Below are 12,513 nucleotides of genomic sequence, written 5' to 3'. Positions count from 1 at the left end.
GGCAGTGCTGTGCATTCAGCCTCCGTTTGTTCCTCCTGTTGCTCCATGGGATCTCAGTGTAGTTCTAAAAGCATTGCAAGGTCCTCCGTACACGAATCTTAAATGGTTAACTGTTAAAACTGTGTTTCTTCCAGCTATTGCTTCATGCTGAATGCACCTGACACCTTCTAGTTCACTTATTCTCAGTTGTACATCCCCTGTATGTGTGTGCGAATGTGTTCTTGAGTCATTCGGTCTTCTTCTGCATTTCCGTGACCCAGTCCCGTTCTCGGTCAGCTCGACCGAGAACACGCAGGCGGGATTCAATGTCCCGCCTGCCGGGGAGCGAAAAGGGGGCGTGGCCGCGAGTTGCGGCCGGGAAGAGGCGAGCTGCAGCCGGCAGCTCGTCACTTCCCGGCTGTTCTCGGCAGAACGAGCCCAACAGCTAGTGATGTCGGGCTCGTTCTGCCGAGATACCCTGCTCAATGCTGTCGGGGAAGACAGCATTGAATAGGGCCCGGCGGGCATCTCCCCGATGGGAGGTGCTCGCCGGAGATTGAATATCCCCCTTAGGGGGGGGGGGGGTATTCAATCCCCACCGCTATTTCTGATGGGGGGAATAGTGGAGGGCGCCTATTCAATGCTGTCTTGCCCGACAGCATTGAAGAGGCAGATCGACGGAGCCGGTCCGACTTTAAAAGCTATCGGCCCGTTTTGCCGATAATGGCTGTGAATTTGTCGTGATCACGGCTGAATCTCAAAATCCACGCCCATTTACGTGGACATTCCCCCTTTTCGCCAATCGGAAAAAGGGACATTGAATTCCGTCTGGCGATATGCTGTTGAGCAAAACGAAAATGGGCCAAGGTCATGGCTGTCGGGACAGATTGACAGTCGTGACCTGGGATCAAATAGCCCCCTTAAGGTACCCATACACTAGGGCGATATACATATGATTTTGGTCACTTTTTTCCGGTTTTGGCGATAAAATCACATAAAAAGCCTCCAAATTGCATGTATTTGACATCAGATGCAATGTGCGGCCCCATGCTCAGCACATCAAAGCCTGAGGATTGCACAGGCTGCAGAAGAAATGTTGCATTGTAGCCATGCCTGGCTGAGATCGCATAAGATACACTAAACGCAAAAAGGACAGCATACAGTGTATTCTATACAATCCTGCCACCCAAAAATGAAAAGAAGTAATGTTGCCAATAGCAAATAATCAGATTCTATGGGGGAAATTTACTAAGATCGAATGGGTATGAATGCACCCATTCATACCTATTTCATCCTATTTGCTGCCAGCAAATTTACAAAGGGCCGAGATGCACGCTTCGATGTGTAAGAATAGAAGAAATAAACAATTTAAAAAATGGTGTGGGTTCCCCTCCACAAGTATAACCAGCCCCTTGGCTCTTTGAGTCAGTCCTGGTTCTGGAAATACTGGGGACAAAAAAGACTAGTGGTACCTTTTTTATAACCAGTAACGGCTCCAACAGCCAGCAGTGTAATGCCATTTTTTTTTCTACACGCTCCCCCTGCAGTCACATTAACACACTGGCTTGTCAGCCCTGGGCGTGTGGGGACCCCCGGCCAGGACAGAACAAAAAGTATTGGGTTTTGTGGTTGACCCCAATTGACTTTGCGGTCAGCCTGAATACAAGGGACCCATTGTATTTCTGGAACCAGCACTGGCTCAAAGAGCTTGGGGCTGGCTATACTTGTGGGGGTAGCCGTGTTTTAAAAAAATATATATTATTGTTTGTATGGATCTGGCTGATCCATGCAACGAAAAAAAACTTGGCTTCTTAGTAAATTTGCCGTGTTTTTTAGTCAGTCCTATTCGTAGACGTTTGTACTGCAGATCGGCTGCAATCTGCCACCTTAGTCCATAGTCCCTCCTAGAAAATTATAGTCCGAATCTGCTTGGTTGCTATGGGCAACATCATCTCTTTTAATTTTTAGCAGCTTTAGTAAGCTAACTCCCCTCCTGGTAAAACCTGACTTTAGCTCTTTTCTGGTACAAAATTTGTAATGTAAAGTAAACCATAAGCAACCCTTTATTTTAGTGTTTATTATTAATACTACCTGCTAATTTCTAAAGGCAAATGTAAAATAATTTGCTTGTGTTACTATCAAATTGTTCAAGGTTGTGTAGCTTGTGTGATATTGCCTTGTGTAATCTAGATAAACCTGGCAGCATTTACCACAAATAAATTGTATTTTTCAAAAACCGAATGAAATATTAAAAACTGGTACTGTAAGCAGTAAAGGAGCCCATACACGGTCCGTTGTGTAGGGCTCCGTTCTGTACTATGCGATACGCGCTCCCGCGCATCACATAGTACGGTACAATAAGTATGTGCTGCACATACTTTTTGTACTAGGTACACATCGGATCGGATCGCAGTGCATGCACACTGCATGCACTAGGGATGCGATCCGATCCGATGTGTACTTTAAAAGTACAGAACGGACCGAAAAAACGGACCGTGTATGGGGGGCTTAAAACCTTCTCACTCTGATACATTTTGTACACAAAAGAAACCCAGCATGCTTGCAGCTTTTTATCTATTCAGATCTTTGATGTAGCTATAGTGCATATTATGTATTTTTTATTATCTCCATTCTGTAAAGGCAATGCTGTTGTGATCAAACCTTCAGAAGTCAGTGAGCATACTGCCAAGCTCTTGGAGAAAATTATCCCACAGTATTTGGACAAGGTACTTGACCAGGGTCTGCAGTTTTACAAGATATTTATTCTCTCTCTTTGAGGGCCAGATGCACTAAGCTTCAAAATGATAAAATGGAGAGTGATGAACAACCAGCCAATCAGCTCCTGCCTGACCTTTTTCAAACACAGTCTGTGACTGGCAGGCAGGAGCTGATTGGCTGGCTGTTTATCACTCTCCACTTTATCACTTTTGAAGCTTAGTGCATCTGGGCCTAAATCTTTTTTGTTACATTCATCTAAAGCTTTGTATACACTGCGATTTCTGCTATCAATTTTGGGTACTTGTGTATTTTGGCGGCGCCCCCGATGTCCGTCGTACGACGAACAGATCGCATCGCATGCCATGCACCCGATGGCATAGGATGCGACGCGATTTTGACCCCCTATACGACCAAAAATCGTATAAGCACCCTAAAGGGTGCTTTTTGAGCACTCAAATGGGTGCTTACAATGTTAAATGCACCCCCACGCCACTCCCCCACTATAAACGTGAACCCGAAGCGTGGCGAGCGGCGGCGGTACGCGTCCTACGACCTTTTCATACCCCCACTATCCACGTCGGCGTGGAGTTGAGAATAGAATAGTGTGGCGAGCGCAGCGAGCCACCGAGCCCGAAGCGTGGCGAGCGGACGCGGATACCTTCACAGGTAAACGCGTCCCTTCGCGGGCTTCACAGGTATCCGCGTCCCCTCGCGAGGCTCGATGGCTCGCTGCGCTCGCCACACTATTCTATTCTCAACTCCACGCCGACGTGGATAGTGGGGGTATGAAAAGGTCGTAGGACGCGTACCGCCGCCCCTCGCGGGCTCGCTGCGCTCGCCACGCTTCGGGTTCACGTTTATAGTGGGGGGGTGGCGTGGGGGTGCATTTAACAATGTAAGCACCCATTTGGGTGTTTAACATTGTATAAGCACCCATTAGGGTGCTTATACAATGTTTAATCGCATCGCATCGTATGGCATTGTATGCCATGTACAATGGCATACAATTTCCAAATTGTATGCCATCGTGCACTATCGTACGATATCGCGTTGCATCGCTTACCATCGTATGCGTTATGGTATGCGATGCGATGCGATGGGCGCCGCCAAAATACACAAGTACCCAATTTTGAATATATAATCAAAATCGCACAGTGTTCAGCAACTTGGGATCCTTAAGCGCTGCCCTGCTGTGTTGGTATTGCATGGCTAAATACATTGTGCAGCCGAGTTTATCTTGACTATGTCTTCTCTGGAATGTATTTGGCCTGGGGCCAAATAGCAAGATAGTGTAAATCTTAAGTGCAGTTAGCCATTCCGGATAGTCAAAATTGGCCACTAGCCTCAATCTCACTGTGTGTACACACCATAAATCCTAAAAATAGGTTGAATGGTTTCTTATTGGCTTGTTCCCAGCGAGGTATTTAAAATGATGTACATTGTAATACTCCTCTGTAATGAAAGCTTCAACTATATTGTATTATATTTGTAAAAGACCAACACATAAAAAGCAAACCTTTAGAATGAGTTGTATTTATCCTTTGCATAAGCTTATGCTAATTCTTTGTAGATAAATATGTGAACCATGTCATTTATAATTTTAAAGTTTATACAGTGCCTTAGACAGTTCTCATTCAGGATTATTCAGGGTCACTTTATCAAGTGAGCAATTGTAAATAAAGTTGGGCTGAAACCACCCTGTGAAAGGTGTGAAATCAGGCACCATTGGCAGAAATCAAATACAATGTATGCTGTGACAATAATTATTGATCTGTCTTTTTGTAGGAACTGTACCCAGTGGTCAATGGGGGAGTAGCAGAGACTACAGAATTGCTAGCAGAACGATTTGATCATATATTTTATACCGGCAATACCAGTGTTGGTAAAATTATAATGACAGCAGCTGCTAAATTCCTGACTCCTGTAACCCTTGAGCTTGGAGGGAAGAGTCCATGTTACATTGATAAAGACTGTGATATTGACATTGCGAGCAGGTGAGTTTGCAGATCTTAGAAGTCAAGGTTTATTGGCAGCACTTGTCTAACCTGATAGACGATGTCTAATGTCCAGCATGTGTGTCTTGTGCAAGTCCTTCAATTCAGAGATTTAAAAATGATCTGAATGCTGCCCATACACACCCCGATATGGGCGTGCTTTCCGTGCTAATTAACATTGCATTGCCTGTGCACACGTTGTGCATGCAATGCAATGTGATCAAAACTAAGTACAAAAAGTATGTGCAATCACATACTTTTTGTACTTTGCGATGAGGTGCCGCGGGAGCCCGCATCGCAGCGTGTATGGGCTGCTTTAGTCCTCATTCAGCATGCAATGTCTTTGAGTGGCTTATTTTTTTTTAACCCCGTCTTTGCTGAGAATGAGACTGAACAATGCTGATAAAAGAAAGGAGACCAGGGCAGAGAGGGGGTGCACAATAGGAAAATGGGGGCAGGAAGATGAGCAGGAACAAGCAGCCGGCTATGTAGGCACCATTCTGTGAATACAAATAGCTTAAAGAACTGTTCCTGGATATTGTATAAATATACAGTCCCATCATTTATCGAACCAAACACCACCCTTCACAATATTTGGCAGAGGGTTTCCTGATGAAATATAAAAATTGGAGCATTTTCTGCTTCATTTCAAGTAATAAGGGATGGACCTCAAAGTCCAATGTTACGAGTGACTTTTTTGGGGCGGAATGCAGTGACTGAAACGGTGGGAATAAGCTTAAATTTCAATTTGAGTAATGGATCAGGTTGTAAACGTAGAGAGAAGGTCATCAGTAAAACAGATAATGGTTGAACATGACTAGACACCTAAACATAGTTGACAGCAACAGGAGAAGATCGACACAAGCAAAAGGTCAATGGGAACGTGGTCGACATGAGTTTTTCATGATGTATATATTTTTTTTAACCAACTTGTTCATATTATACTATCAAGTAGACCTAGAAGGAGAATAAAATCGTGTGTGAGGCACCGAACTTGAAGCATAGCGAGCCATGCAAGGGCACACTGTACACTTTTACTATGTCCAGGTTAACATAGACTTAAAAAAAACATGAAAAATTGTGTCGACCTTGTCACTAGCGTCCTAGTTTCCGTCAACCTTTTGCTTTATCTATCTTTTGTTGCTGATCTAGATGCTGTAGACTATGTTTTGGTGACTAACTAAATGTGTTTGACCATTAGTGGTGGACCACGTAATTGTAGCTCTAGACCTGTTTCATCCACTATACTATAACTGATCCGGACAAGCTTTATTATAATGAAAGGCTGGAGGCAGGGAGCCCTGAAGGGTCAAATAATGAGCAGAATACCTCCAGTTGCTGGTATAATAGATAGATGAAATATTCTCTCCGCTAAGAATCGATTTTAGCGTTTGAAAAGGACAAGGATATAGCGGCTCATTGAGGTGCGGATGTTCCTGCTACTGCTAAAGCTATTTTGGCTGTATGCAACTGTGGTTATATGCTAATGTGGGCAGAAGCTAACCTGGCCATTAGGACTGATATCGCATCATTTCTGTCCACACATGAAAAGATTGATGTGATTTTTCCGTGAACCCCTGTGCTCTGCAAAGCTCACCATTCCCAATCGGTGTCTAAGTGGTTGGGAAAGGTGTGTAAAATCCAGAAAATGGAGATAAAAAACAAACCATGAAAACTCATGTCAACTTCTTGCTTGTACAACCATTTTTCTGACTATATGGTGTTGACCTATCGGGCTTAATTCAGACTTTTTGCAGATTGACAAAACCATGCTGCACTGCAGGTGGGGCAGATGTAACATGTGCAGAGAGTTATATTCTGGTAATGCCACCCTTTGTTGTAAATAGACGCCTCCTGGCTGTTTTTGTGGTTGGCTGCTGTGTCTGAAGACATGGAATTGGATCACTTGCGTGAACATTGTCCATCTATGTAACTTCAAGTTACTTAGTCCCAGCCGCTGGATCCTGCTGTCACCCTTTAGAATCACGCTACAGTATATAGTCGTTTTTTGCACCCCATTGATTGTTTTCCTGATGAAAAAGCGCTGAGAGGCTTTGAAAAATGATTTGATACAGATATGGCACAATAAATAAGATAAGTAGTACCTAGTCTTGGGTTTTATTTGATGCAGTTGTTGTAAGCTGTTATGAGTGCCTCTCATCATCACCCATATATTTTCCGGTGCTAAGGAAGAGGGTGCACTGGACACGTTGTTGCGACGCAGCGAGTGCTGGACTTTTCAGCAAACAAGTGTGTGTGTATGTGTGTGTGTAGATGTATGTTAGACTCTCAAATAACTTTTTTATCTGAGAGACTATGTACCATTATTGGAGACCTGGCCGACAATTGCCACAACCAGAACAAGCAGCATCTTTCGTGTGTGGGGTTTTTGCTTTTTAAACAAATTATTAACTGCTATTTTATATTAAATGCTGCATGTTTTATTTACAGACGTATAACTTGGGGAAAGTTTGTTAACTGTGGTCAGACATGCATTGCTCCTGATTATATCTTGTGTGACAAGTCCATCCAAGGTAAATTGGTAGAAAAGATCAAGGAAACGTTACAGGTATGCCTCAATGATACATTTTCCAATGCAGTGGTCTATGGTATTTGCTGACTGTAAATAGGCTAATGTGTGTTATTGTTTAGGCATAGTTTCATTAATGCAGCATATAAATCTGAATTTCAGAAACTTTTTACATTGGCTATATTGTATGATGTACTCTGTCAAGATGTTAATCTGTCATACCTTTTGTGTTTGTTGCCAGGAGTTTTATGGTGATAACCCAAAGAACTCTGCAGATTTCGAGAGGATCATTAACAAGCGTCATTTCAAGCGTGTGCTTAACTTGATGGAAGGGCAGAAGGTCGCTATTGGAGGGAAACATGACGAGGCCACCTGTTATATAGGTATACTATATTGTTGCAAAGTGTCCACTTTTAGGTATATCTATGTATCTATATTTCTCTTGTGATTGACCATTCAGCCAGTGATAGTATTGTATGTGCAGGTTATGTTGCTAAAAGTAGTATAATAATGGATGTTCTATCTGCTGGTTTGTGCAGGTACTGCAACAATGCACAGGTTTTTACATATGCTACCAGTCACTCTATAAATAGACTGGAACATTTCATCACTCCGGTATACTCATTACTGATTTAGTTTGCTGATAGGTCTGCTTGGTGTACATATGCAGACTAACATAAAGGCTAACTAGAATGAGTACATATGGATGACCGGCGGTCACAATACAGACGCCAGCATCCGGATGGAAGGAATCCCGACAGGAGTCAGGTGAGAATACTTATCCCCCTAACCCATCCTAACCTTCCCTTCCTGCAGCATGACTTTAAACCCCAAGCCACACATATTCCCCCATACTGCACAGATGTGTTCTTATACAATTAGACTCAATGCGCCATGTGAGATGCCTGACATGAGTGCCACCCATATTTGTACATGAAATTGTGGTTTTGCTTGTTCTATTTAAACCTTTCTTGTATTTAAGCTGCTTCCTGTGACAATAAAGTATGTCTCAACATAGTATCTCAGTTCATAACCACAAAAAAATAAGAAATACAAGATAGTAATGACCATGGTGCTGATGCATAATTAGGTAAAATAAATCTGAAACCAAGTTTAACAATATACAAAATCAAAAGGAAACTCAGGGGCCATTAAGGACAAGTCTAAAACTGTTTTAAATTACAATGCAGTACAGCTAGGATGCATCAGGAGATTGCTGATGCAATTGATATGCCACACTTGTATATTTATTTATTAACTGTTTCTTATATAATGCAGCATATTCCATTGAGCTTTACAATAGGAGACAGTGATACAGTGGGTATTTACAGACAGTCAAAGGTATGAGGGCCCTGCTCGCAAGCTTACAATCTGTATGGGGCTTGGCATGGAAAGTGGCGGTGGCTGTTTCATCATAGCATTTTATATACAGAAACAAAGACTAAAGGTCCATACACATTGGGCGACTTTATGAGCTGAAAGCCACTCGTTTCACTTGTTTGAGCTGCTTCCCGCTCCAAACTAGCTGTGTGTATGGGGCAGCGATGAGTGCTGATGCGTGCTCCTGCATCATCGCTGGCTCGGTCGCTCATCCGCTGGTATTACCAGATGAGTGATGGAGTGGACAGCCTTCCATAGCATCCTGCTATGGAAAGTCATCCACCCACAGAAAATTCGCTAAAACAGGCAAAAAACACTCAGTTTGTATGTACTGAGCGGTTTCAGACCAGTGATTTCCCCCCATCATCCTTCAGCATAAACACCTTAAGGGCGGTATGTAACTCCAGACTAGACAGAATAGTGATAGAGGGACCTCAAAATGTTATTGCCTCACATATATTGTTTCTAGAGTCATAAAGCCCAGTCAGAGATAACTAATGAGAACTCAAATTTGTTGATCTGGACACTGGCATTTTTTCTCTGGCGTTATTGTGTCTCCATGGTATTGCGGTAAATACACTACTTTGTACAGGGCCAATATGTAAACCTTTTTCAGATCTGAATTGCGTTAGAGTGCATGGTGTTCTTGTCACATGTATGATACTTAAAATTACATTATTTTAAATTTTCTGGTTCTTTGTGAAAATTATCATTGTGACATCCTGATTTATGCACCGCCATCATTACCAGAATTATGTTTCTAGCGCCAACGATCCTGACTGACGTGCAGCCAAATTCAAAGATCATGCAAGAAGAAATTTTTGGACCACTACTTCCTATTCTATCAGTGAAAAATGTGGATGAAGCCATTCAGTTTATAAACGAGAGAGAAAAACCACTCGCACTTTATGTATTTGCAAATGACAAAAAGGTACGTGTAGAAACTTTAGCCATTATATTGTATTCTTTTTAATAGCGTTTGGGAATTCCCCTTAAGATTCAATGTAGTAGCACAAAGGACGTCATTTGTTCCAGCATGGCAAGTTGGTCCATGTACATTATACATTTTGCCTGGCTTTCCATAGACATGAGCAGGAAAGCCTGCAGTGACTACAGTACCGCATACCTCCCAACATGACCCTCTCCAGGAGGGACACAATGCTCTGTTTCTGGACTTCTCTCTTAATTTGTGATTGCCATCACCTGTGGTGAAACACCTTTCTTGTCCATTAACCTGTTTAAAACAGGTGATGGCAATTATTAATTAAGAGGGAAGTCCAGAAATAGAGCATTCTGTCCCTCCTGGAGAGGGTCATGTTGGGAGGTATGGTACCGTGTGTCTGAAAGGTGTGATGCCTATCAGCACATCACTGGCAATCTATTGCCTGCCCCCTCCTTGCTTTTGCAGCTGCGATCAAGTAGCCAGCAGGTGTGTGAAAATATGCTAATGTTGTAGCTGCCTGGAAATGTATCTGGATGCCCAACAGGGACTTTGCAGAACTTATGTAGGGAACACACCAGATCGATCATGATTGTGAGATGACCATACACTTCGGACACATGATCTGCATGCAACAGAAGTGTGTCACTGATCCTTCATCAATTAACCATCTGTGGAACCGTTGGTTGTGCAAAAAGCCCATCGGAACGGAGAGGCTGGCTCTGTTTTCGGTGTATGGAATCGCAGTTGCAGGCGGAGACACACCTGTGTATTTTGCCACCACTCACGGTTAATTCTACTTTCAGTCAATTTGCTGATAAAGCCTTGGCATGTGCACAATGCGACCATGACACATGAGCAGTGGGGTGATAATCGCAGCATTGCATACACTTTTGAATCAGGCCCTCTGTATTCTCGTAAAATCATGCAGAGCTGGCATCCGCACTCCTGCAATACAATATGTTCATGTGTTTATATCTTGCAGATTATAAAGAAAATGATATCCCAGACGTCAAGTGGAGGAGTGACTGCAAATGATGTGTTTATGCATTTCACAGTGGCAGAATTGCCATTTGGAGGTGTTGGTGAGTAGGAAAGAAATATATATATTTTTTTTTTTGTGTGACCCCACTTTTCAGTGTCCAGTACTGCTACATCTAATATACTTTAATAGTCTAGCTTCCTATAGTTATCAATACACTGTTTTATAGGGAAATAAGCTATTTATTTTGTAGAAAATACTAACATGGAGTCTGCATTTAATTCTGACTTATGTGGTCAATCTCTGCAGAACAGTGTAGGTTCTGTGTAGTGTAGGTTCTGTTTCTATGTAAAATAATCTCTGCGAGGAATACATATACAGGATGTCTAACCAATACCTTGGTTTTGTTACTTTTAAGATGCACAGTATAGTATGGGGCCGCTATTATGATTAATCTAATCAAGGGGTGGGTAACCTATAGCACTCCAGATGCTGTGGAACTACTCATCCCACCATGCCTTGCCACAGGTTTCCTGCGTGCTGGAAAGTGCAGTTCTACAGCTTTCCTATACCTAGGGTAAAGGTGGCTGTTGTAGACCCACATTCATCGATGGCATGGCTGGGGACATTGCTGCCTGAAATTTTCTGTTTTTTACAGCCTTAAGACTTTTATTTATTGAGAGAAGAGGGGGGTGTGGGGAGACTTAACAACCTGAAACTAACAAGAGTGATTCATTATGCCCAGTCTGTCAATCTCCATGAGATGCCCGGCTATGTAGCAATTGAGATTATTATTACATTTTTATTTTTTATTGACTCACAGAATTTATTAGGGCATAGATATGTATTATAATACCAGGCTGCATTTGTCATGGGGCTTTAGGTGTCATAGGGAAAAATATTTAGACTAAAAGGAATATAAGAGAGCGTGTTACCCCCTACCAGCTTGTGTGTAATGAATTGAATTAAATAGCTGGAAATCCCCCTGTCCCTCTGTGTGATTTTATAATAACTGGCTCTGAGCAGTGTTAAATTTCCCATTAGGCATATGCCTGTGGGTGGCACTTAGATCCTAGTGTTGGTATGGTCGGTACTTGTGTATTATCCGGGCGCCCGATACATCGCATTGCATGCCACTACTTAAGGCATGCGATGCAATTGTACCCGATTTTGAGCCTTTCCCAGGAGGAGTGTACAATTTTAATATCGCTTAACTAGTGGCATGCGATGCAATGCGATTATACCCGATAATACATTGTACAGGCACCCTGATGCATGATTACAATGTTAAATGAACCCCCATACCCAATTTTTAATTGTACACCCACCCTGATAGGTGATTTACTATGTGAAAAGCCCCCCCCCCCCCCTCTTGTCAACGCCAACCCGAAGCACAGCGAGCCCGCGAGGGGCGGCGGTATGCGTCCTCCGACCTTTTCATACCCCCGCTATCCACTTCGGCGTGGAGTTGATTTTATATAGTGTGGCAAGCCACCGAGCCCGAAGCGTGGCGAGTGCACGCGTATTACTTCACATGTATTCCGTGTCCCCTTGCAAGGCTCGCTGCGCTCGCCACACTATATACAATCAACTCCACGCCGACATGGATAGTGGGGGTATGAAAAGGTCGGAGGACGCGTACCGCCGCCCCTCTCGGGCTCGCTGCTCTCGCCACGCTTCGGGTTCACGTTGATACTGGGGAGGCGTTAACAATGGGGGGGGGCATTTAACATAGTAATCACCCATCAGGGTGGGTGTACAATCAAAAATCGGGTCTGGAGGGGCATTTAACATAATAATCAGGCATCTGGGTGCCTGTGCGATTAAAATTCACGTCGCATCGAAGCGCATGCGATATGATTGTATGCGATGCGATTTTTTAACGTGCAATGAAAAAAAATCGGGCGCCCGGATAATACACAAGTACCGTCAGCCCAAAATTTTACATTAATTGCTTAATATGTCCACTGTACTGTACCATATGTCATCT

At 43.2% G+C, this 12,513-nt stretch overlaps 1 protein-coding gene across 2 annotated transcripts in view; it reads left to right on the top strand.

Annotated features, from left to right (window-relative positions):
• ALDH3A2 (aldehyde dehydrogenase 3 family member A2) overlaps positions 1 to 12,513 on the top strand; it is a 51,880-nt gene that overhangs the window by 29,164 nt on the left and 10,203 nt on the right. For both annotated transcript variants that reach the window (XM_083173727.1, XM_083173728.1), the window contains exons 4-9: positions 2,620 to 2,705; positions 4,483 to 4,691; positions 7,143 to 7,260; positions 7,463 to 7,604; positions 9,366 to 9,532; positions 10,527 to 10,626. In XM_083173727.1, coding sequence (XP_083029853.1) covers positions 2,620 to 2,705; positions 4,483 to 4,691; positions 7,143 to 7,260; positions 7,463 to 7,604; positions 9,366 to 9,532; positions 10,527 to 10,626 — 822 coding nt within the window. The remainder of the gene's footprint in view (positions 1 to 2,619; positions 2,706 to 4,482; positions 4,692 to 7,142; positions 7,261 to 7,462; positions 7,605 to 9,365; positions 9,533 to 10,526; positions 10,627 to 12,513) is intronic.

Source organism: Crinia signifera, chromosome 2 (assembly GCF_055691185.1).
Source record: "Crinia signifera chromosome 2, ASM5569118v1, whole genome shotgun sequence".
Lineage (NCBI taxonomy): Eukaryota > Metazoa > Chordata > Amphibia > Anura > Myobatrachidae > Crinia > Crinia signifera.
Note: the sequence above shows the minus strand (reverse complement) of the source record. Positions and strands in the feature narration are given on the sequence as shown.